Source organism: Lissotriton vulgaris, chromosome 12 (genome assembly GCF_964263255.1).
Source record: "Lissotriton vulgaris chromosome 12, aLisVul1.2, whole genome shotgun sequence".
NCBI lineage: Eukaryota > Metazoa > Chordata > Amphibia > Caudata > Salamandridae > Lissotriton > Lissotriton vulgaris.
The window spans coordinates 64,067,032-64,093,466 of record NC_141700.1 but is presented as its reverse complement, the minus strand read 5'-3'; the positions used below and the strand labels follow the sequence as shown (position 1 = coordinate 64,093,466).

General features: G+C 48.1%; 1 protein-coding gene across 6 annotated transcripts in view; it reads left to right on the top strand.

The window, feature by feature from the left end:
• NFIC (nuclear factor I C) overlaps positions 1-26,435 on the top strand; it is a 407,618-nt gene that overhangs the window by 296,744 nt on the left and 84,439 nt on the right. For all 6 annotated transcript variants that reach the window (XM_086947141.1, XM_086947137.1, XM_086947138.1 and 3 more), the window contains exon 3: positions 16,771-16,842. In XM_086947141.1, coding sequence (XP_086803267.1) covers positions 16,771-16,842 — 72 coding nt within the window. The remainder of the gene's footprint in view (positions 1-16,770; positions 16,843-26,435) is intronic.

The following is a 26,435-nucleotide window of genomic DNA, read 5'->3' as shown; positions in this document are numbered from 1 at the left end:
GGCTGCAGTCTTAGAAATGTCTGGTGGGGGCAGGGCTGCAGTGCTGGGGGATGTCTGGGGGGGGGTGGAGGCAGGGCTGCAGTGCTAGGGGTGTCTGTGGGAAAGGGCTGCAATGCTGAGATTTCTGGTGGGGCGGGGCTGCAGTGCTGGGGAAGACTGGTGGGGGCAGGGCCGGAGATGTCTGGTGGGTGCAGGGCTGCAGTGCTGGGGATGTCTGCTGGGGACAGTGCTGCAGTGCTGGGGATGTCTGGGGGAAGGGCTGGAATGCTGGGGATGTCTGCTGGGGGCAGGGCTGCAGTGCTGGGGACAGGGCTGCAGTGCCGGGGATGTCTGCTGGGGGTGGGCCTGCAGAGCTGGGGATGTCTGCTGGGGGCAGGGCTGCAGTCAGGGTACCATGCGGGTGGACGGCGTCCCCCCACTTATTTTAAGGGGTCTTACCAGGTGGACGCCGTCCCCCCTGCGCAAAAGCTGGGCTTTAAATTATAGTGTTATTCCCGACTCGAGCCCTGCTCTTGCCTCCGTTAGACGAGCTGTTTAATACAATGAATAGGAAGGAGCCAGGACTGCCAGACAAGCACCCCAGCCCCCTGTCCTAATAACTCTGCGATCTTATCGACCCTGCTGCGTTAATGGAATATGTGAGCGCTATTACGTATTTGAGCGTCCCCCACTTCTAGGTTTTTTGCCTTTTGTGACGTCACTTCCGGTCGTGACGTCACTTCCTGTCTGTGAGCGCCCCCCCACTTCTTTATTTAGGACTTTGGCCCTGGCTGCAGTGCTGGGGAGACTGGTGAGGGCAAGGCTGCAGTGCTGTGAAAGTCTGGTGGTGGCAGGTATGCAGCTCTGGGAATGTCTGGTGGGGGCAGGACTGAAGTGCTGGGTATGTCTGGTGGGGGCAGGACTGAAGTGCTAAATACGTGCATGGGTGCTAGAAGACATGCAGGAGAAATGCGGGTACGTAAAAGGCCTCACTCATTACTAGAGGGGACATGTAGTGTCCCGGGATGAGCCGTGTTCCAAAGCCGGGTAGCACGAGAGAATTCTAAAGCAGAACTCTAGGCGCTAGGTCTAAGGAAGACTGATGACGTCACACCTCCCTTTCAAGCTTGCATTGGTTGCCCATCAGGTAGAGGGAACATTGAAGATGCTATACGTCAGGTCTGAAGGACTGAAATACATTTATACACCAGTCAGTATCTACAAACCGCTCTGCCACCTGGCAATGACGAATGCTTGTAGGGTCGCTCTTTCGTCTTTTAGCAAGCAGGGAGCCTGTGGTGAAACCCTAGGTTCTTGTTGTTCAAAATCCTGGAGCAGTCTTCCCCATGCACCGAGCCAACACCAGGACTATCTCAAGGTCCCAGGAGAGCTGCAAACTGACCTGGTCAGTCGGCCTTCCCGGACCTCACCCGAAGCGTCCAACCACTTGTTTCGCCATTGACACAACTCTAACACAGCGGATTTACCCGATGACGAGGAACATTACTCTACGGTGATCGTACCTTAAAACTGGTCACCATCTGATGATATCTGCCATATTTTATGAAAATGTATGAAAATTGTACCGGACATACTATCATCCTGGAAAAATAAAAATAGCCTTGAGAAAGCCCTGGCTTTACTCGCCACACAGGGCGAAACACGCGTCGGCTGTTCTTTTTGCTCTTCTTAAACCAACATTTTCAAAAGGAAAAATAAAGAAGAAATAGGAAAAAAATTAGAAAAATATGAATGAGTGAAAATGGATGGAATAAAGTGAAAAAAGCATAACTAAAAAGAACTATTTTCACTCCAAGCATCCTAGTACTGTACTATTTCTATGAAGAAAATACACCCATCGATGGGATTAAAATAATATTTGAATAGGAGACTTACATGCTCACAACTTTTCTGTTTACTTGTTTCTCTTGAGGCTGGGGAGGGACCAGAGCCTTGAGCAACAATCCTCTGAGACGGTAAGGAATTCAAACCTAGACTCAGGATTCCTGGATCCTCCTCCTCTCTTTTACACAACTCTAACCCGGATGTATGACATCACAACGCATGCTTTTACCACGCATGCTTTTACATCGCAAGTTTTACTACGCATGCCTTTACAACGCATAGTGTTGGGGGGCGCTGGATAGTGAATAGTTTAATTTACTATTCCAACTCCAGTCCCCGTGGATAGTAGGGAAGGTGTTGGATAGTAAATTAAATCTATTCCCTATCCTAGAGCGCCCGCCAGCGCAATGCGTTGTAAAAGTTTGCATTGTAAAAGTTGCGATGTAAAGGCACTGCGTGGTAAAAGTTGCACTGTAAAGGATGTTTCCCCTCTAACCCTCCCAGGGGGTCTACACAGCGCTGACTGGCCACACTTCTGGAACACAGCTGTTGGTCTAAGCTGTTTCTCTAAAGACAGCCCATCTTCCCATTTCCGGAACTGGAACGCTGTCACCGAAAGCCACATATATTCCTGGCAAACACTTCTGTCACTTTTGTTCCCGTCCCCCTCCATATCTGGTTCTCTAAAGCATCTACTTACCTGCTTGTTTAGGTCCTTGCAGATTACCAATGAATCGATGCATCTTGAGATGCGTGGTAAGGGTGACGCGAGGTATGAAACATTTTACGGTGGATTAATATTCTGTGTCTTCTTCTCTCTGAATGTTGCCTTTGGTGATCAGTGACCAGTTTGCACAGATCTCATCCTGTGGTTGAATGTCTCAGAAGGGCAGCGGTCTCGTCCTCAATGGGCCGAATCTCAGCCTCTATGGCCCTCATGTTGACCATCAACTCTGCGGAAATGGACGTGGGCAATACTTCTGAGGCCCTAATCTTGGACTTTGTCTTAGTGACCGGCTGCCTTCAACCGCATACTTGGCCCTCTACTTCGGCCTTTGCATCTATTTCATTTGTTCAATTTTTAAACCCTGAAGGGAAAACAGTAGGGTGTAACATTAACAGCTCTCAGTCAATAAATGAATACCAAGCTCAAAACAATTGGATCTCGGCTCTCAATTGTAGATTAAATCCGTCATAAAATCACAATCAGCAATAAAAAAGTAGAACATTCTGGTGCTGCAGTGATAGTGAGATAACAGCACCGTGCAAAGGGAGTGTGAAACACGTGATGGGGTTCGGGTAAGGTTATCAACACGAGAGTATAAAAGTATCTCACAGCACGTAGTTGTCACAAAAGAGAGAGGGAAACGGTCAGATTCAGATAATCTTGTTCAAGAGCCCCAAAAAAATTAACCCACAGTCTAGTATGATCTTAGTAACCGTTTCGGCTCACTGATGCCCTGAATGCGGGGTCTTCATCAGGACAATAAGCTGATGAGACACCTGGTGTACTGCCCGATGAAGCAATGTTGTTATTTAATTGGAATGGTCCACAAAGCCTTCCTTGATGCAGAAAATAGCATGTTTGCCTCGCCTGTGGTGATATCAGGCAATTTAGTGAAGCCTGTTTATTAGTGATCACAGTCACTGTTAGGTGGTGCTGATCTTTTTCTCTATAAGATTCTATCAAGGTGATTTAAAAAAGAAATCCTCCACATTCTCTCTTAATGATTCAGGAGATGATGACCGATTACTTGCAACTTACAATCACAAATTGACCAAACTTCTTGACCTTATATAACCTTAATAGCACGTAATACCATTTAGTCCCACTTTGGAGTAGAAAACCTGCATAACAAAGAAAATCTGTGTTTTTCACTTGAGCTTTAATCTCCGAGACTTAAATTGCAGAGTGCTGAAAGGCAGTGATGCCTTAATTATAGTGTGGAGGTAAAAAACACTTAAGTCTCAGACCTCAGAATTTACAAGTCGCAAATTCGAATAGCTGTGCAAATTAGCTCTGGTTCAAACTGGCTACGTTTTTCGAGCTAAAATTTTGTGAATCTGGACGCAGGTAGAGTGAGATGTGACCATATTACGCTAAAGCAGGCCCATATGTTGCCCAAGAAAATTTAAGATAAGGAGAAATGATTTGCTGAGATTAGCTCTGCGGATTGTCTCTTCTTCCAGTCCTTTGAATTCCCATTCTTATATCTGTCTGACAAATATATTAAAATTGTTAGGCCCCTCAGTAATTTACACATAATCACACTATTCCCTGTTTCTCTAAACTGAGAAATAGTATCTTTTCAGTAGAAAAGAGCTTAGGTTGAACCATTACTGATGTAACCCTCCCTTTCACCTGACGATTCAAACATCGACAGTCTGATTTTGTTTCTACAGTCTCTGGGAAAGATCTTCAAAACGTTAGCGCTCATCACTAGATTATTTTTTCGAAACCAGCATCTTACATCATTTTCACCTAACATCCCTTAGACCAGGCCGCAACATGGAATTGGTGGCTACATCTGTCCTTGATGACTTGCGGATGCTGGTTGGTGAAGAGATGTGGGGGTCCTCAACCGATTGGACCTTCCAGCGACCTTCGATGTCATCGACCATGCTTTGTCAATGGATGGATCGATGGACATTGGCCCTGAAGATCCTGATCTGAAATGGATCGAATATTTTCTGTCCTATGATCAGGAGGCCACTTTTCTCCCTCCATATAAGTTGCCAATCAGCCACCTTCAGTTTGTTGTTGCCAAAGGACGAGTGCTTTCACCACCTCTGTTTGATATCTACATATTCTTCGGGCCTCCCCATGGAGTTTAAAATGCTACATGCAGGTGATACACAGGTGTTCGGTAATCCGACCATATCACAAGGCTCTTACTGTTCAGCTGCTCATACACAGGTATAGCTCCTAGAAGTACCTTGGATGAAATCAGCTTCCTTAGTAGACAGGGCCTTTTCAGTAGCAGCTGCCAAAGAATGAAAGAACCTTCCTTTCTAGCACCAGTCTTTGCCTCATTCAATATCTTTCATAAACAAATTAAAACCTTGCTTTTTAACTGATAAAGTGCCCAAGCTGCTCTTCATAATCATCGAGAATTTGTTTTAATTCATAAAGTTACTGTAATTGTTTTAGTTGTCAGGGGTTGGTTACTTTAATGCTCTCTGTAGTGCCATGAAGGACTTTTACAAGTGTCAATAACATAACATCATTAAAGGCTTTACTTATGCCAGCAATGCTTATCAAGTCTGGACACCTTAGTGTGGGGCCTCAGTCCCTCCCTACTCCTCAGTATCCTCCAGACTGGTAGAGCATAGAAGCGAGGGATGGAGCGTCTCTAGGCGCTTTAAAACAAAGTGATCAAGTAATCCATGAGGCTGGCTCTCGGCCAGTCCTGGTTCACAGTGAACAGTACCATGCACACAGGGATGCGTACACAAACCTTTCCACTATAAATACAGGCCTTCAATTCTGAGAATAGTAAATCTTGGTTTATTCATAATAATTCATAATTCCATATTTGTAAAGCGCAAACTTATCACCCCTAAGGGTATCCAGGCACTGGGGGCCTTGGGGGAGATTAAGAGAGCTATTGCCCAGAGTCACATGATGTTGTACTGAGCTACTGCCGACGATTGAACCGTGAGCCCCGCGCTCCGGAGTCAACAGCTCTAGCTGCTGCGCCACACCTCTCCGTTTATAAATACACATAGATATAAAATGTATATATGATGCAATGTTCTGAGATTTGATAACATTGCAGTGAAGGAATCTTGGTTGGTGAAGCCTGTGAAAGCTCTTAACACAAAAGATTGTGACAATAAAACGTCCCCACCCGCCTCCATGTTTTTTACCTCACTCTGTGTGAGCAGAACTCTGTGTTCTAGTGTTTATTAGTCCAATGAAAAACCTGTCTAACTAGTGTGTTAGTTCTCGAAAATAAATACAAACCGTACTACAGTAATATTTGGGCGTGGGTCCAGTAAGAATATTGTGCTGCAAAAATGTCAACTACAAAATATTGTGAAGATTAGAATGTATAGGAAAATATAGGTTTACTATACATAACTCGGCGTATATGTACCTTGATGATATATATCTTCAAGATAGGGCGATGTGAAATTAATTATAGGAAATGTTTACCTACTGGCATATACCTCCTTCGACGACGTTTAGGCAGTCGATATCTTGCCTGCGATATTTTTATAGCACAATATTTATACCGACAATATTCTCACATACAACCTAAAAATATTCGTCCATAGAACGGCTGCAATCTTTGTGGCACCAACTTGCTTTAGAGTGGCCATGTCTCTCTATGTCAGTACAGAGTGTTTCCAATTCATGGTTTTCCTTTCATCACCCAATAATTTCTTGGTTTGTTCCATTTAGTCTGAGGCCCAGCAGAGCCACAATGTTTGACTGAACTGCTGAAAATTGGTTATGATGACTTGGAGAGAAGTGTTCGACCTGACGTTGCGCACTGAGATTTTTTCGTAAATTAGGCCCTAGCTGGGGCAGCGGACTCGAAGCAGGAAAAAAAAAGCATGACCGGCCTTGGTCTCTATGCCTGTAATGGAAGAAGGCAGCTCATTAATATTCATGAACCTGCAGACACCTGCATTAGCCAATCGATGAATCAATTCATCAGGTTATTAGTGCGCCACTAGAGTTCGACAGCGCATGATTTAAGCACTGCGGGGGGATGGAAGAACATAGCTTCAGTGTTCTGCGTGAACAGTGACTTGAATACAGGATTGAGTTTATGTCGAAACCTTTCTGGCAGGGAGGGTGCACGAGTGTGAACGGTTGATCTTGGGCAGAGTAGGTTCAGAAGGGCTGGATGAAGACAAGATTTTCAGGTGATCAATAAGACACATTTACACACAACAAGGCTAATTTTGAACCACTTTGCGTAGTCAGTACTTGTCCTGAAAATGTGGCAAAAATCTATGCCCTTTAGACCTAATTTTGACACCCTTTGCATAGGGAGTTTTGATGTTTTATGAGGATAGAGTAAAGTGGTCGAAAAGTCCCATTAGTGGTGTTTATTTGAAGGCAGTGCTTTGATTTTAGTCTATGGCACTCTGCATGCTGGGACCTGTAGGCCCGTGAGTGTAATGGAAAAAGTAAAACTACAAGTCCCAACAGAACTAAGCATGCTGGGACTTGTAGGCATATAATCATAAAGGGAAGCGTCTGTGTGTTTACTGTTATTGAATGAAAATTAAGGGACTGGTCGAAGGATGGCCTATGGCATGGGGCGGGTGACCATCTAGAAAGGAAGAAATCAAAGTGTGCAGGTCAGGAGTCTCATGGGGGTCTGTTAGAAGATCTGTACCGATGAGTAGTCCTTGTGGTCTGCCGTAAAAGGTCCTGCATACCTGCGATTGACACCTTTCTTAAAGAAAAATACCAACCGTTTGTTTACATTTGGAAGGGTCTGCGCAGTATTTGAATGAGAATTTTGATAAGTTTCTCTATATTATTTTTTTAACATGCCAGTTCTACTCCTGTTTGTTTATTGTTCATTTGGGAATAGTTTAAACAGTTCTCAAATACTTTTGAAGTCATTAATTCTTGTAGTTGCTGTTTTAGGTTTACATTTAAATTGGGTATAGGCTGATTTGTCTCTTTTTTTTAACCAGCCTTAACATACTAACACAAAAAAACTGGCAGTGCCTGCCTGGGGTGGCAAACCTATGTATGTGACTCACATTCAGTACGGTCGGGGGCGGCCTCTTGAGCCATTTGCACCCTGAATTCTTTTTTTAAGCTAATACAGTATAAAAAGTAAATATAAATTAACTGGTGCTCACGTGAAGCGCTCTGATACCCTCCGGCCGAGTTTGCGCTTTATAAAAATCCAAAAAAAGAAAAAAATTGAAAGGCCTGGACTGGCCGAAAGTACACCCACGTGGCACGTGCCCCAGTGGTCTGTAACTGTGACCACAAAGCTGCCTGCCAAGCAAATGACTCTCCTTGCCTGCCACTCACAACTTTCGCCTCTGTTGGCAACTGGCAGTTCTGCATGACTGTATCATGAGACGGCCATTTCCGGCGCAAGGGATTGTGGGCGCGGAGGGGGATGTTCCCATGCGCTGCAGCAGAGCTGGAGGCAGTGAGCGCCTCTTGAATCAGGTGCAGCTCTCGGTCCCAAAGGCTGCAGTCAGTTCTGTCTCTCTGCAGGTGGGCGGGTTCCACCTAGTGTTCACTTCTGAGATTGCAACAGGTTGCGGCGAAGCAGCCAAGACAATAGGATGCTTTGTGTGCGTGGCGCGTCACTCCAGAGCTGTAAAACAATGACGTGAGGTGCACGGGGACTTCCCGCTTACAGCAGATCACACGGTTTGGCAGTGGTGCTGCAGGGACCGTTTCCAGCGCCCTCCAAACTGAAACCACCCACTTTTCACTTTACAGTACGGCTGGCTCATATTTCTATATATGATCATACCAGTGACTCTGGACTTGAAACACCTCGAATGTTATTACAGCTAGGAATGCATCCGGTCGAGCCAGCACAGCAGGCACCCACATATATGTGCAAGAGGTGCTTCAACTCACTGAGATATCTCACCTCCTCGCATCAGGTGCTCGTCTATGAGGTGGCATGGGCATTTGAGTGGTGTGGGCACTGGGGGGGAGTGTCTGTGGTGGCCTCCGTGCCTGCTGCACCCCCTATCCATACGGCCTGTTGCGGGGTTACCCCGGGATCCATTAGCGGGGGCGGTCCGCGAGCTTAGAGTGCCTGGGGGGCCCAGGGACCCATCGCTCACCCCAGGGCAGTAACATCGAGGGTAGAACCGCCGCTAATGCGCATTAGGCCGGCCTGCCCCGGGGGAGAGGGAGGGGGGAAGAAGGAAGGGGGCCGGCGATAGGGCTGTAGGAGGGAGGGGCGTGAGGGGAGGAGCCTCACGTGGCCCTTTCACCCTTCACCGCGGGTTCGGCTACAAGTTTTCATTGGTGCAGCAAGTTCAGTGGCACCAGGGCCGCCGAATCATGATTATTGGTGTATTTTATAACTCAGGCAGCATCCAGAGGGCCTACTTTCTTCCTTGCACAGGGGCCCATGACACACCGCCTTCGCTGACGCGCGTGTTCTCTTTTTTTACACCCCTCTCTATTCCTTTCCCCTCCACACAGGGCTCGCTTCCTGCGTCTGTTCACTGCCTCTCCTCTGCCTGCCTTTGTTTCGTTCCTTTCTCCCTCAGACCCCTGCTCCTGTTTCTAAATCGCCTCTCTACCTCTACTCCTCTCTTACTTAGCCAGGAAGTCCCTCCTTAAATCATCTCCCTTTATTTCTTTCTATTTCGACCCACCCTTCTAAATCCCTTCCTTCTGTCCTCCCTCCCTCAAGCTCTATATTCCCCCCACTTGTTCACTTTCTCTGTTCTTTTCTTCCTGTATTCCTTTCTCTTTCTCTTTATTCCACTCTTTCTTCTTCCCTTCATCCTTGCGTATTTCATTGCTCCCTTTCTTCCTATATGCTTTCTTTTCTATCTCTCTGTTCTTATTTTAATTACATGTTCTCTCTTTCACTTCCCTCGCTCTTCCATTATCCACTCCCCTTTGCTAACCTTCTCCCTCCTGTATTCATTTCCTGTTCTCTCTAGTCCTTCCTTTACTCCTCTTACTCCCTCTATCCCTGCTTTGCTTCACTCCCTTCTTTTCTCATAGATTTCAGAGTGTTCCCGGATGAAGCAAATAAAGGGCGCATCGCTTTATAATAATGCAGGTGGGGCCCACCGACACACATTTTTTGGGACCAGAACGTATTTTTCCTCAACAGACTTTGATCCAACTCAACAGAGACAAGAACAGGAAATGGGGAAAGAAGGAAGTCGAGAAACACGGAAAAAGAGTTACAAGGGAGAAAGCAGTGATGAAAAAGAACCTACTAGAGTCAGATAAAGGGGCAGGGAGGGTCTGATGGTGAAGGAAAGAGGCATTAGGTGGAATCAAGACTAGACAGTCTTGGTATTCATGTGATAAAGAGACAGGAAGTGTAGGGGGTGGAAGAAAGAGGCACGAGGTGGAATCAAGACCAGGCAGCCTCGGTATTCATGAGATAAAGAGACAGGAAGTGTAGGGGGTGGAAGAAAGAAGCACGAGGTGGAATCAAGACAAGACAGCCTCGGTATTCATGAGATGAAGAGACAGGAAGTGTAGGGTGGAAGAAAGAAGCATGAGGTGGAACCAAGACCGATCAGCAACGGTATTCATGAGATAAAGAGACAAGAAGTGTAGGGTGGTGGAAGAAAGAGGCATGAGGTGGAATCAAGACCAGGCAGCCTCGGTATTCATGAGATAAAGAGACAGGAAGTGTAGGGGGTGGAAGAAAGAGGCACGAGGTGGAACCAAGACCGGGCAGCATCGGTATTCATGAGATAAAGAGGCAGGAAGTTTAGGGGGTGGAAGAAAGAGCCATGAGGCGGAATCAAGACCAGGCAGCCTCGGTATTCATGAGATAAAGAGACAGGAAGTGTAGGGGGTGGAAGAAAGAGGCACGAGGTGGAACAAAGACCGGGCTGCATCGGTATTCATGAGATAAAGAGACAGGAAGTTTAGGGGGTGGAAGAAAGAGCCATGAGGCGGAATCAAGACCAGGCAGCCTTAGTATTCATGAGATAAAGAGACAGGAAGTGTAGGGGGTGGAAGAAAGAGGCATGGGGTGGAATCAAGACCAGGCAGCCTCGGTATTCATGAGATAAAGAGACAGGAAGTGTAGGGGGTGGAAGAAAGAGGCACGAGGTGGAACCAAGACCGGGCAGCATCGGTATTCATGAGATAAAGAGACAGGAAGTTTAGGGGGTGGAAGAAAGAGCCATGAGGTGGTATCAATACCATGCAGCCTCGGTATTCATGAGCTGAAGAGACAGGAAGTGTAGGGGTGGAAGAAAGAGGCATGAGGTGGAATCAAGACCAGGCAGCCTCGGTATTCATGAGATAAAGAGACAGGAAGTGTAGGGGGTGGAAGAAAGAGGCGTGAGGTGGAATCAAGACCAGGCAGCCTCGGTATTCATGAGATAAAGAGACAGGAAGTGTAGGGGGTGGAAGAAAGAGGCATGAGGTGGAACCAAGACCGGGCAGCATCGGTATTCATGAGATAAAGAGACAGGAAGTTTAGGGGGTGGAAGAAAGAGCCATGAGGTGGTATCAAGACCAGGCAGCCTCGGTATTCATGAGATAAAGAGACAGGAAGTGTAGGGGGTGGAAGAAAGAGGCACGAGGCGGAACCAAGACCGGGCAGCCTCGGTATTCATGAGCTGAAGAGACAGGAAGTGTAAGGGGGGTGGAAGAAAGAGGCGTGAGGAGGAATCACTACTATGCAGCCTTGGTGTTCGTCACTCCAATTTTCAATCTCACCAGCCATACAAATTACATATTAAGCACTGATTTGAATATATATTTCAAACAGGTTGGAAAGCACAAGACATCCTTTGTTGTGAAAGTTTTTTCTTTTGCATTTTTTTCTCAAAGCATGAATTATTTCAAGCGGCACTCGGAGTGCGTCTGAAAGCCTTATATCTTGACATTCTCTTAATTAAGGTCTTGTGTCTAAAACATCAAAGTGCGTACCAGTACATTCTGCAGGACTGTCTTTTGCAGGGAAAGAGGTGCTCCTGGAGGCAGATGTAATAAACAAACACAGAGTTAAAAAAGAAAGGTTTTTAAACATAACTGGGATGGCCAGAATAAAGGAGGCAGCACTTTTATTACAAGCAGTGTGAACATATAGGCCTGTGATCTGTTGAGTGCAACATTATTGTCATTAGGTTTAATGATGTATTTCTTTACTTTCTTATTCTATCCACCTTGATGGGCTCTAGAATGCGCTGTGCAAAAAAAGTAAATACATATAGTAAATATGTGCCTGTCCCATGTGGACCTCATTACTTCATTGCAGGTGCTGAACATTGAATAGTGTATGTAGACTATATGTGGTTTTCTTACTGATTGCATAGTAATTTGCTTTTGCTCCCTGCGTCTGAATTGCCGCATAATTCCACTGTCCTCGGGTTATCTCGATGTTTAGCCAGATATAGGCCGCCGCAGCTTGCTTTATCCAGTGAGTGGCTATTCTTGGGTGGGGCGTGGGTCTGGCTACTTATAGGTGACCTTCTGCACCGAGGAAAATTTAAAATAGATTACCGAGTGAGTGGCTACTCTGAGGGTACTGTTGCTGGTAATATAAGGTGACTGACGGCCCTGAGTTTGGTACATCCTGTGTGATTGGGAGAGAGAGTGGCTGCCCTGGGTTTAGAGCAGCTCTTTTAAAGCTTGACAGGGCGTCTATCAGGTTAGTGCACCATGACTTTTTATTTCAGGTAAGTGCGGCTGAGATGAGAGTGACTGGCGGCCCAGAGGTCCAGTGTAGGCACTAATATGGAGCAAGTAGCTCCCCTGATGATAAAGCAGCTGGTATTAGAGTGACTGGCTGCACAGAGGTGATAGAGTGAGTGTCTCCTCTAAGGATTGTGCAGCTGACCGAGTGACTGGCTGCACAAAGGTGATAAAGTGAGTGTCTCCTCTAAGGATTGTGCAGCTGACAGAGTGACTGGCTGCACAGAGGTGATAGAGTGAGTGTCTCCTCTAAGGATTTTGCAGCTGACAGAGTGACTGGCTGCTCAGGGGTGATGGAGTGAGTAGCTCCTCTGAGATTAGCGCAACTGGTATTAGAGTGACTGGCTGCACAGAGGTGATAGAGTGAGTGTCTCCTCTAAGGATTGTGCAGCTGACAGAGTGACTGGCTGCACAGGGGTGATGGAGTGAGTAGCTCCTCTGAGATTAGCGCAACTGGTATTAGAGTGACTGGCTGCACAGAGGTGATAGAGGGAGTGTCTCCTCTAAGGATTGTGCAGCTGACAGAGTGACTGGCTGCACAGAGGTGATAGAGGGAGTGTCTCCTCTAAGGATTGTGCATCTGACAGAGTGACTGGCTGCACAAAGGTGATAAAGTGAGTGTCTCCTCCAAGGATTGTGCAGCTAACAGAGTAACTGGCTGCACAAAGGTGATAGAGTGGGTGACTCCTCTGGGGATTGTGCAGCTGACAGAGTGACTGGCTGCACAGGGGTGATGGAGTGAGTAGCTCCTCTGAGATTAGCGCAACTGGTATTAGAGTGACTGGCTGCACAGAGGTGATAGAGGGAGTGTCTCCTCTAAGGATTGTGCAGCTGACATTACAGTGACTGGCTGCACAGGGGTGATGGAGTGAGTAGCTCCTCTGAGGTTAGCGCAACTGGTATTAGAGTGACTGGCTGCACAGGGGTGAAAGAGTGAGTGTCTCCTCTAAGGATTGTGCAGCTGACAGAGTGACTGGCTGCACAAAGGTGATGAAGTGAGTGTCTCCTCTAAGGATTGTGCAGCTAACATTAAAGTGACTGGCTGCACAGAGGTGATAGAGTGAGTGACTCCTCTGGGGATTGTGCAGCTTATATTAGAGTGACTGGCTGCACAGAGGTGATTGAGTGAGTGTCTCCTCTAAGGATTGTGCAGCTGACAGAGTGACTGGCTGCACAAAGGTGATAAAGTGAGTGTCTCCTCCAAGGATTGTGCAGCTGACATTACAGTGACTGGCTGCACAGGGGTGATGGAGTGAGTGACTCCTCTGAGGTTAGTGCAGCTTATATTAGAGTGACTGGTTGCATAGAGGTGATAGAGTGAGTGTCTCTTCTAAGGATTGTGCAGCTGACATTAAAGTGATTGGCTGCTCAGGGGTGATGGAGTGAGTAGCTCCTCTGAGATTAGCGCAACTGGTATTAGAGTGACTGGCTGCACAGAGGCGATAGAGGGAGTGTCTCCTCTAAGGAGTGTGCAGCTGACAGAGTGACTGGATGCACAGAGGTGATAGAGTGAGTGACTCCTCTGAGGTTAGTGCAGCTTATATTAGAGGGACTGGCTGCATAGAGGTGATAGAGTGAGTGTCTCCTCTAAGGATTGTGCAGCTGACATTAAAGTGACTGGCTGCACAGAGGTGACAGAGTGAGTGACTCCTCTGGGGATTGTGCAGCTTATATTAGAGTGACTGGCTGCACAGAGATGATTGAGTGAGTGTCTCCTCTAAGGATTGTGCAGCTGACAGAGTGACTGGCTGCACAAAGGTGATAAAGTGAGTGTCTCCTCCAAGGATTGTGCAGCTGACATTACAGTGACTGGGTGCACAGGGGTGATGGAGTGAGTGACTCCTCTGAGGTTAGTGCAGCTTATATTAGAGGGACTGGCTGCATAGAGGTGATAGAGTGAGTGTCTCCTCTAAGGATTGTGCAGCTGACATTAAAGTGACTGGCTGCACAGAGGTGATAGAGTGAGTGACTCCTCTGAGGTTAGTGCAGCTTATATTAGAGTGACTGGCTGCACAGAGGTGATTGAGTGAGTGTCTCCTCTAAGGATTGTGCAGCTGACATTAAAGTGACTGGCTGCACAGAGGTGATAGAGTGAGTGGCTCCTCTGAGGATTGTGCAGCTGACATTAAAGTGATTGGCTGCACAGATGTGATGGGAGTGAATGGGTCCTCTGAGGTTAGCGCAGCTAAACAATCCTCAGAGGAGCCACTCACTCTATCACCTCTGTGCAGAGGAGTGGGTGACTCCTCTGGGGATTGTGCAGCTTATATTAGAGATGGGAGTGAGTGGGTCCTCTGAAGTTAGCGCAGCTTGTATTAGAGGGACTAGCTGCACAGAGGTGATAGAGTGAGTGTCTCCTCTAAGGATTGTGCAGCTGACAGAGTGACTGGCTGCACAGAGGTGATAGAGCCATTGGCTCCTCTGAGGATTGTGCAGCTGACAGAGTGACTGGCTGCACAGAGGTGATAGAGTGAGTGTCTCCTCTGAGGATTGTGCTGCTGACAGAGTGACTGGCTGCACAGAGGTGATAGAGTGAGTGTCTCCTCTAAGGATTGTGCAGCTGACAGAGTGACTGGCTGCACAGAGGTGATAGGGTGAGTGTCTCCTCTGAGGATTGTGCTGCTGACAGAGTGACTGGCTGCACAGAGGTGATAGAGTGAGTGTCTCCTCTAAGGATTGTGCAGCTGACAGAGTGACTGGCTGCACAGAGGTGATAGAGCGAGTGGCTCCTCTGAGGATTGTGCAGCTGACATTAGAGAGACTGGCTGCACAGAGGTGATGAGTGAGAGACTCCTCTGAGGTTAGTGCAGCTGGCATTAGATTGATTGTATACACAAAGGTGATCGAGTGAGTGACTCTTTTGAGGTTAGCACAGTTTGTATTAGAGTGACTGGCTGCTCAGAGGGGATAGAATTAGTGACTCCTCTTAGGATTGTGTAGCTGATATTAGAGTGACTGGCTGCACAGAGGTCCGTGCTGCTACTATAATAGTGAGTGCCTTATTTGACGTTAATACACCAGACGACATTAGAGTGACTGACTGCACTGAGATTGTTACATCAGCTTCTGTTATTTAGTGAGTGACTCCTCTGAGGATTGTGCAGCTGCCATTAGAGTTACTGGCTGCTCAGAGGTGATAGAGTGAGTGACTCATCTGAGGATTGTGCAGCTGACAGTAGAGTGACTGGCTGCACAGAGGTGATAGAGTGAGTGACTCCTCTGAGGATTGTGCAGCTGACATTACAGTGACTGGCTGCACAGAGGGGGGCACAAACTCTATTATATAGATTATGTTATGGGTCGGAGGTTGGCGTACAAAGTGGGGATTAGTGACCAGGAGCTGGGATGTGTGCTGCATGAAGCTTATAGTGGAGTAGGGGACTTGCTACTATGCAGGGATGGTTACCCTTTTCAATCTTTACATGGAACCGCTGAGAAACCTTCTAAAAAAGTCTGGGATCCATTATCACCTCTATGCGGACGACACCCAACTCTACCTCAAGGCGTCCCCCGCATACAACTTTTCAATCCTCGACACCACCCTCAACTTCGTCCAATATTGGATGACATCTCATCATCTAATTCTGAATCCCTCTAAAATTGACTTTCTTCTTCTCTCAACCTCAAATGTCCCCCCTCCTGTTCAATCATGTATGGATATTATGAACATTCTTAACAACAAATCTACAGATGATGACGGTGCCAAATCCCTCGGCGTCATCCTGGACAAAACACTCAATTTACATTCACTCCCCCTCTAAAATCCATCCTCCATTCTGCGGCTCTTTTAATCTATGGAGCCAAAAGAAATGACCATAATACACCCATATTGATTTCTCTTCGCTGGCTTCCCATTGAAGCTAGGTCGATTTGCAAGACTGCCTGCATCACCCATAAAGCCGTACACACTTCCGCCCCTCGCTACGTGGCCAACAAACTCAAAAATCAAGCGGCTACAGACCTTCACACAATGATAAAAATGTATTTCTCGAACCACCAACTTTCAAAAGGGAAAGACTTATGGCGCAATCCTTCTCAGGTAATGCGACTAGAATTTGGAACTCGCAACCTCCAAATCTTTGCATCGCCTCCTCTTTCCAGATTTTCAAATCAGATCTTAAAACTCTTCTCTTCCAAAGACACTTTTATGAATAATTCGCCTCAACCCAAGTCATGACCCTGATTGCCACATGACACTCACGAGAGCTCAATTTTGTAAATATGTATTCTGTACTTGTATAATCCTAATTGCGCCGCCTTTTCCTATTATGTAATCTTGAATGTATCTGTACCTTATTAACCTGTAACTTTCACCACGAGTACCTATAAGTAGTTTTACCTACTTCTATGCTACTCTCGTTCCTTATGTAAATTAATTTGTTCTATTGTAAAGCACTCTGACACCTCTGGGCAACGTTTTCTGCTGTATAAAAAATGCATAAATAAATAAATTGTCGTTTGCATGCAGTGATGGGTCCTAGGGTTGTGGGCTAGTGGGCCTGGGTCCACGTAGGGACATCACGTGATTGCTGCGAGTGCGCGCCCTGGCACGCTGTGTCTAACCCTCAGTCTCTCTTCTCTTTCAGATTCCGAACAGGACAGCAGTCCGCGGACGGGGATCGGCTCAGAGCAGGAGGATACGAAGCCCATCACGCTGGGTGAGTGTGTCTTTCAGAGGCATTAAACTGTGGGGGGAGTCTCCAGACTTTTGAGTAGGCCTGTCTTACTCTAGACACTGCAATGGCTCTATGAGCATGCCAAACACAACTATTCACGTCGGAGTGTATAAAACCATTAAGTAATCTGTAAGGGAGAGGATGTGGCATAACGTCCAGAGATGCCGACTTTGAAACTGGGGAACCAGGTTCGAGTCTCGGCGTCGGCTCAACGTCCTGTGATTCTGGTCAAATAACTTAATCTCCAAGTGCCTACCAAAAAAGAATATGTCCTTGTGTAATGTAACTGGTGCTCATGTAACGTGCCTCTATACCTTTGGGTCGAGTTCACGCTCTATAAAACTGCAACAACAACAAAAAATTCAAAATATTAAATAAAAACAAGGATAACCATTCGGCGATGACCACACGGAAGATGCACATACTTGTCGCACCATAAACTGCTAGAAAATACTGGTTCCGTTTTTTAGCAACTTTTACTAAAGTCATGGAAAACGATGTTAAGGTTGCAAAGTTTTCTGCTTTGGTGCTTGCTTGTGAAAATCTGGAGGGCTTGCATCATTTATCCATTCCCAGTTTGGGTGGGGTCGATTAGAGGGAGTAATCTGTCCATAAGCTGAAAGAATATATTGCAACGTGGAAAACAATTTGCAGGCAAAGTGAGACAGAAAAACTCCACAACCTTTACATAGCACAAAAATCAAAGTTTGAAAATGTTGTAAACAAAAAGAAAAAAACTACTTTACACATTCTGATCCAAAGTTATGAACACCTCTTTGGAATCATCGAAATAACTTGCAAGCTTCTCTCTCTGAAGTAGGGGGCAGTGCTTAATTTGAGCTGGTGGTTTGAGGTGGCAGGCACCAGCACTTATAGGTGGGGGGCGTGTCTTATTTTTCATCATCAGACTTGAACTTAGAGGAAGAGAGAAGAAAGAGCAGGAACAGAAATATAAGAAAATAGAGCCAAAGGGAGAAAGAAGGACTTAGAAAGAAAGAGCCTGCAAGTGTGTGATAAAGAGACAGGCAGTGAAGGGCTGTGGAAGAAAGAGGCATGAGGTGGAATCAAGACCAGGCAGCCTCGGTTTTCATGAGATAAAGAGACAGGAAGTGTAGGGTGATGGAAGAAAGACATGAGGTGGAATCAAGACCTGGCAGCCTCAGTATTCATGAGATAAAGAGACAGGAAGTGTAGGGGGTGGAAGAAAGAGGCGTGAGGGGGCATCAAGACCAGGCAGCCTCGGTATTCATGAGATAAAGAGACAGGAAGTGTAGGGGGTGGAAGAAGAGGCATGAGGTGGAATCAAGACCAGGCAGCCTCGGTTTTCATGAGATAAAGAGACAGGAAGTGTAGGGGTGGAAGAAAGAGGCATGAGGTGGAATCTAGACCGGGCAGCCTCGGTATTCATGAGATAAAGAGACAGTAAGTGTAGGGGGTGGAAGAAAGAGGCACAAGGTGGAATCAAGACCAGGCAGCCTCAGTATTCATGAGATAAAGAGACAGTAAGTGTAGGGGTGGAAGAAAGAGACGTGAGGTGGAATCAAGACCAGGCAGCCTCGGTATTAATGGGATAAAGACACAGGAAGTGTAGGATGGTGGTAGAAAGAGGTATGGGGTGGAATCAAGATTAGGAATCCTTGGTTTTCATGAGATAAAGAGACAGCGAGGAAAAAGAGGCCCGGGGTGGAACCAAGGTGAGGTAGCCTCCCTAAGTGTTCAGCAACCATTGCACTCAGCCGCGCTGGTGGCAAACTCTGAAGAAAAACTAAGGGCCCCTTGTGCATTATTGTTACGGCTGCAGAAAGACCCTTCAGCTGTACATAGGGGTCTTCGTACTATACCGCCCCCTTATGGCGTAGACCTTGATAGCCAACGAGAAGCCTTCTTACTGGATCGCAGATGGTTCTTGTGTCAGATTCTCGCGCAAGAGATGCCCTTACCACAGAATATATGATGTTACAACACAAACATATACAACGCATGCCTTTACAACGCGGTTTTTACATCGCAACTACCATTACATTGCATCATTTTACAACGCATACCATTACAACGCATAATACTTTTAGGGCAACAGTAGGGTAAGTGTTGGATAGTGTAGGGGTTAAAATTACTATTCCTACTCCAGTGAGTGCAACAGTAGGGAAAGTGTTGGATAGTGTAGGGGTTAAAATTACTATTCCTACTCCAGTGAGTGCAACAGTAGGGAAAGTGTTGGATAGTGTAGGAGTTAAAATTACTATTCCCATGTACCCCCAAAACCCATACCCACCCTAAAATTAACAAGTCTCCATTGCTTACGTTATAATGCTTTGTATTGGTATGCGTTGTATTGGTATGCGTTGTAATGACATGCATTGTAGTGGCATGCGATGTAAAGGTAGTCACGTTGTAACAGCTGCGTTGTAAAGGTAGTGTGTTGTAATGACTGCGTTGTAATGGTTATTTCCCCTTACCACAGCCTGAGTGGGTCAAGCAAAGAGCAATTAGTGGTCCAGGCTACAAGGTCCCTGGTGGTCCAGAAACCGCCACCCCCTCTCCAAAGGATGAGGCTGGGTTGCGCCTGCACAGCAGGAGGACAACAGGGGACGCAGAGGACGAGCTGCTGCCGCTGGCGCAGAAACACATGCAAAGACAGAGTAAATATTGAAATCTGCAGCCGCAGATTGAGCGCGCGGGCTGGCACGCAGCGCAGAGCAGACACCCAACATCTGCTTCGCATATTGTGCCCCTCGCCACACATCTGCCTGAGCACAGCTGCCACCTGCTCCTTGTTAGCATCCCAACCTCAGCAGACTGGTGAGGGAGGAAGGCGGTGTCCGCGTCTCCCCGGTTTAAGCATCCTCGGCAGGCCTGCTTCAGCGAGATGTCTGCGCCTCATCAGCCCCTTCAGAAGGGGAGGCATCAAGAAGCATCAATCAGCAGAGGCGGCCATGTGTACGGAGAACAGTTATCGATAGGCTTCTGTAGGACACAGAACAGGTACAGCCGATCTATGTGACGCGCAGGCTTCCCTCTCACGCAGAGCAGGTACAGCCGATCTATGTGACGCGCAGGCTTCCCTCTCACACAGAGCAGGTACAGCCGATCTATGTGACGCGCAGGCTTCCCTCTCACACAGAGCAGGTACAGCCGATCTATGTGACGCGCAGGCTTCCCTCTCACACAGAGCAGGTACAGCCGATCTATGTGACGCGCAGGCTTCCCTCTCACGCAGAGCAGGTAGAGCAGAACTGTGTGACGCGCAGGCTTCCCTCTCACACAGAACAGGTACAGCCGATCTATGTGACGCGCAGGCTTCCCTCTCACGCAGAGCAGGTACAGCCGATCTATGTGACGCGCAGGCTTCCCTCTCACGCAGAGCAGGTACAGCCGAACTATGTGACGCGCAGGCTTCCCTCTCACGCAGAGCAGGTACAGCCGAACTATGTGACACGCAGGCTTCCCTCTCACGCAGAGCAGGTGCAGCAGAACTATGTGACGTGTAGGCTTCCCTCTCACGCAGAGCAGGTACAGCTGAACTGTGACGCGCAGGCTTCCCTCTCACACAGAGCAGGTACAGCCGATCTATGTGACGCGCAGGCTTCTCTCTCACGCAGAGCAGGTACAGCCGATCTATGTGACGCACTGGCTTGCCTCTCACGCAGAGCAGGTACAGCCGATCTACGTGATGCGCAGGCTTCCCTCTCACGCAGAGCAGGTACAGCAGAACTATGTGACGCGCAGGCTTCCCTCTCACGCAGAGCAGGTACAGCCGATCTATGTGACGCGCAGGCTTCCCTCTCACGCAGAGCAGGTACAGCCGATCTATGTGACGCGCAGGCTTGCCTCTCACGCAGAGCAGGTACAGCAGAACTATGTGACGCGCAGGCTTCCCTCTCACGCAGAGCAGGTACAGCCGATCTATGTGACGCGCAGGCTTGCCTCTCGCGCAGAGCAGGTGCAGCAGAACTATGTGACGCGCAGGCTTCCCTCTCACGCAGAACAGGTACAGCCGATCTATGTGACGCGCAGGCTTGCCTCTCACGCAGAGCAGGTACAGCAGAACTATGTGACGCGTAGGCTTCCCTCTCACGCAGAGCAGGTACAGCTGATCTATGTGACGCGCAGGCTTGCCTCTCACGCAGAGCAGGTACAGCAGAACTATGTGACGTGTAGGCTTCCCTCTCACGCAGAGCAGGTACAGCCGATCTATGTGACGCGCAGGCTTCTCTCACACAAAGCAGGTGCAGCCGATCTATGTGAAGCGCAGGGTTCTCTCACAGAGCAGGTACAGCCGATCTATGTGACGCGCAGGCTTCTCTCACACAGAGCAGGTACAGCTGAACTGTGACGCGCAGGCTTCCCTCTCACGCAGAGCAGGTACAGCAGAACTATGTGACGCGCAGGCTTCACTCACACACAGAGCAGGTGCAGCTGAACTATGTGACAAGCAGGCTTCCCTCTCACACAGAGCAGGTACAGCCGATCTATGTGACGCGCAGGCTTCTCTCACACAGAACAGGTGCAGCCGATCTATGTGACGCGCAGGCTTCTCTCACAGAGCAGGTAAAGCCGAACTGTGACGTGCAGGCTTCCCTCTCACACAGAGCAGGTACAGCAGAACTATGTGACGAACAGGCTTCCCTCTCACACAGAGCAGGTACAGCCGATCTATGTGACGCGCAGGCTTCCCTCTCACGCAGAGCAGGTACAGCAGAACTATGTGACGCGCAGGCTTCCCTCTCACACAGAGCAGGTACAGCAGAACTATGTGACGCGCAGGCTTCCCTCTCACGCTGAGCAGGTACAGCAGAACTATGTGACATGCAGGCTTCCCTCTCACGCAGAGCAGGTACAGCAGAACTATGTGACGCGCAGGCTTCCCTCTCACACAGAGCAGGTACAGCCGATCTATGTGACATGCAGGCTTCCCTCTCACGCAGAGCAGGTACAGCAGAACTATGTGACGCGCAGGCTTCCCTCTCACACAGAGCAGGTACAGCCGATCTATGTGACACGCAGGCTTCCCTCTCACGCATAGCAGGTACAGCTGAACTGTGACACGCAGGCTTCCCTCTCACGCAGAGCAGGTACAGCTGAACTGTGACGCGCAGGCTTCCCTCTCACACAGAGCAGGTACAGCCGATCTATGTGACGCGCAGGCTTCCCTCTCACACAGAGCAGGTACAGCCGATCTATGTGACATGCAGGCTTCCCTCTCACGCAGAGCAGGTACAGCTGAACTGTGACGCGCAGGCTTCCCTCTCACACAGAGCAGGTACAGCTGATCTATGTGACGCGCAGGCTTCCCTCTCACACAGAGCAGGTGCAGCAGAACTATGTGACGCGCAGGCTTCCCTCTCACGCAGAGCAGGTACAGCCGATCTATGTGACGCGCAGGCTTCCCTCTCACGCATAGCAGGTACAGCTGAACTGTGACACGCAGGCTTCCCTCTCACGCAGAGCAGGTACAGCTGAACTGTGACGCGCAGGCTTCCCTCTCACACAGAGCAGGTACAGCCGATCTATGTGACGCGCAGGCTTCCCTCTCACACAGAGCAGGTACAGCCGATCTATGTGACATGCAGGCTTCCCTCTCACGCAGAGCAGGTACAGCTGAACTGTGACGCGCAGGCTTCCCTCTCACACAGAGCAGGTACAGCTGATCTATGTGACGCGCAGGCTTCCCTCTCACACAGAGCAGGTGCAGCAGAACTATGTGACGCGCAGGCTTCCCTCTCACACAGAGCAGGTGCAGCAGAACTATGTGACGCGCAGGCTTCCCTCTCACGCAGAGCAGGTACAGCCGATCTATGTGACGCGTAGGCTTCCCTCTCACGCAGAGCAGGTACAGCAGAACTATGTGACGAACAGGCTTCCCTCTCACGCAGAGCAGGTGCAGCAGATCTATGTGACGCGCAGGCTTCACTCACACACAGAGCAGGTGCAGCTGAACTATGTGACGCGCAGGCTTCCCTCTCACACAGAGCAGGTACAGCGATCTATGTGACGCGCAGGCTTCTCTCACACAGAGCAGGTGCAGCTGAACTATGACACGCAGGCTTCCCTCACACACAGAGCAGGTACAGCAGAACCATCAGTCGCTCAGATTTCTATTGCACGGAGAGCAGTACATGCAAAGAACAGGTACAACAGAACCATCAGTCGTGCAGGTTTACCTGATACAGAGAGCCAGTACAGCAGAACCTACAGACGTGCGGTGTTCTGTCACACACTGAGCAGGTCCAACTGAACCATCAGTCACGCATCGTCTCTCACACACGGAGCAAGTACAGCAGAATCATCAGACGGACAGGCATCCCTCATACACAGAGGAGGTTGTGCAGGCTTACATCACGCACAGAACAGGTACAGCAGAAAGATCTCATGCGTAGCGTTCAGCCACACACAAAGCAGATACAGCCTGAGCAAAGGTACTACAAGCTCCCTTTAGACACAGAGCATATACCGTATCACCCAGCTTCACTCGCAACTATGGACAGCTCGCCAATTTTGTGAGCAGTAGAAACCCTTGAAGAGAATTCATATTCCCCTTTGACCGCAGGTTTTTTGCCAGTGGTGAGCCAAGAATGCTGAACAACCACAAATGACAAAAAAACGAAACCTAAACAAGCTCAACCCACAAAATGATGTAGAATGGTTAGAAACATGACTTCCAAAAATTGGCAACAGTTAATTAGTTTGCAAGACATTGTCAATACATCGAGACACGTGAAACAGGTCCACCCTGCCCTCAATAGGATCACTCTGTCATGTTTACACCAAGGTCTAACGTTGTGTGGCGTGCTGCAAAGCAAAGCAAGCACTCTTTTGCAGGGAGCACACATTTATTTGATAATGATATGTGGTGTGTTTTTTGCCAGTTCCATGCCAAGGGACCCAACACCAAAGCACTGCTCAGCCACTAGCAATGCTGAGACAACGCGGCCTGAAGAAACGCAAACGTCTACTATTTGCTTCACCTTAGCAGTCCGTACAATGGAGGCGGGCCCGGAACTAGAAGCCTCCATTATGTGCTTTACATTAGAGATCATTTATGTGTTCAGAATTGCTAATGGGAAATGCTGTTCTATACACTAGTAATTATCAGGCTACCTTGATCTCTGTGTTTGTCAATTATGTATCTGTTAACCCACAGAATTCCATTAGGACAATTACTGAAATTAAGAGCTTAGTAGAGACGTTTGGCTCCACATCCGAGTACAGAGTCAGTGTAGATGAGCCCCAAGGCGCCACTAATCTACCTAGTTATTAATCATCACTAACTAAGGATGCCTGATATCTCTGTTTAAGACGCTACCCTAAAATTACTCGATTGTACTACTGAATATCAACCATTGGAATATCGTGGTAGAAGAATTTCGATGACAGCATATTGAGGGATGAAATATCGAAAGATACGTGCATATAGGGAAGTATGGATTTAATATTCCTAGTTCCACACCTGCGTCCCTTGAAGATATATGTATCTCATTGATACATATATGTGGAGTTTGATATAGAAAATCTAGACAGATTTACCTGTTGATATTTTTTGTTTATATGTTGTCCGCTAAATTGTGTCCCATCGATATTCTGGGTCGATATTCAGAATGCACACCAAATTAAAGGTACTTAGTTTGTACTAAAAGAGGTGAACAGGAACTACAAGTTATAGGAGAGTAGGGTCTGCTTCCTATGGTCACCCCCACTTTTTGCTCTGATATACTGGTTTCTCGACTTTAGTGTGGCTGTGGGCCTGCTAATCAGACCCACAGCCCAGCTGTTCTCTCTCTAAATTCATACCATGTACTTTAGGTACATACCTAATTGGGTATTGGGTCACCTTTGTGAGCCCCTGTATAGTGTACCATAGGTACCCAGGGCATAGGTGCATCCAAGGCCTACCAGGAGCTGCAGTATGTATTATGCCACCCCTTTCTGGCCATCCACATTGACACAACTGGCTGATCACTCAGCTGGGGCAAGGTCGTGTAATCACCCCTTGCTTAGGTATAGTATCCCTATACCTACCATTACATATAGACACATATATACCTATAAGTCACTCCTATGGCAGGCCTTGACAATCCTGGAGGCAGAGTGCTTGGTTTTATGTGAGAGGGTGCTCTAGCATGAGCTGAGCCTGTCTGCAGCTTTCGGAACCATGTCCTTATAGCTGTTCTATGATATAGTCATATCATATACTCTTAAGTGCATTATAAACCTTGCGGTTAATGCTAACTTTGGTTTGGCTTTATCAAAACATGTCGTGTAAGGTGTCATATGCTTTGGAATACTACCACCCCCCCCCCCTCCCCGCCAGTCCTGGTGGCGGGGGTAGCATTCCACCCTTCTAGAGGGAGAAGACATGTAGCTTTACCCAGTTAAAGTTGAACAGAGCCTCAGCATCACAAAATGGATGCTGCTGCCACAGACACAAGTCTGACCTCCTGCAGCTGGGAGCCCTTCCAACGAGGGAGGCCTGGACAATAGGTTACCTGCCTTGGGAGGTACTAGCACCTCCCCAGATAGGCTATAGTGTATTGGGGCAGGCTGGGTTGAATAAAATGAGACACTGCCTGGGACTCACAAGGTGCTCCATGCATTGCCCGGTTCAAACCAGTTGCTGGGGCACTCCAGCCCCAGCTCTGGTGTGAAACTGGACAAAGGGAAAGGGGTGTAACCACCCCCTTCCCAGGTTCCACCCACGGGAGGGACTTAGCAGGTAATCCAGGCCCTTTGATTAGTGTAAAGCTCGGAGCTGAGTCTAGAGACTTTAGATTATCCTGAACTGAAACTTGAAACAAAACTCTGGACCTTCGACATTCTACTGCAACTAGAAGACTGAAGAATCTCCCTTGTGGTCTAAGGAGTGACCACCCTGTGCAAGCAGGCACCACCTAGCGAATTGCCAGTTTGCTTTGTTGACGCTCCTGAAGGATTCCGACGACCCTGCTTCACAGGACTGGACTTCCAGACTTCTTGGACCCCGGCCCACACCTCCAGCAAAGCTGAGATCCGTGGCGGACACGAGAGATGTGGGACCAGACACCTGGCCATTTTGCTCTTTGCTAAACTGTGCAGCTTCTGAGGCGTCCTCGAAGTTGTGCATTGGGGATTGAGAAGCCCCAATGCCGAGCCGTAAGTGCACCAAAGCTCAGCCCTCCACACTCCACGAGTGCCCGCTCTTGCATTTCTCCTCGATGCGTCTTTGCTGTTGCTAGCCCGTTGGCTAGTGCCATCTTGAAGACACCATTTTGAAACAACACTGCTTGCCTGGTTGCTCTGGGCTTGCTCCTGATTCCCTGTAAACGGGAAGCCCCACAGACCTTGCAGGTCTGTACAAGAAGCCGATTTTCACATCCTGCATGGGTTGCCTTTGCCAAGGCTTGTTGACTCCGATCTGGAAGCCGACACCGCCAACAGCGAGAGCCTTTGTGGGACAGTCAGTATCCAGCTCCTGGTTGTCGTCGACGCCTCCTGCTCCACGTGGCTGCAAAGACAAGCTTCACTTCTTCACCTGTTTGCAGCTCGACATCTCCTGGTTCCTTCCTGGTCACTGGCTAGTGACCCAGACTCTGTCCCCTCTG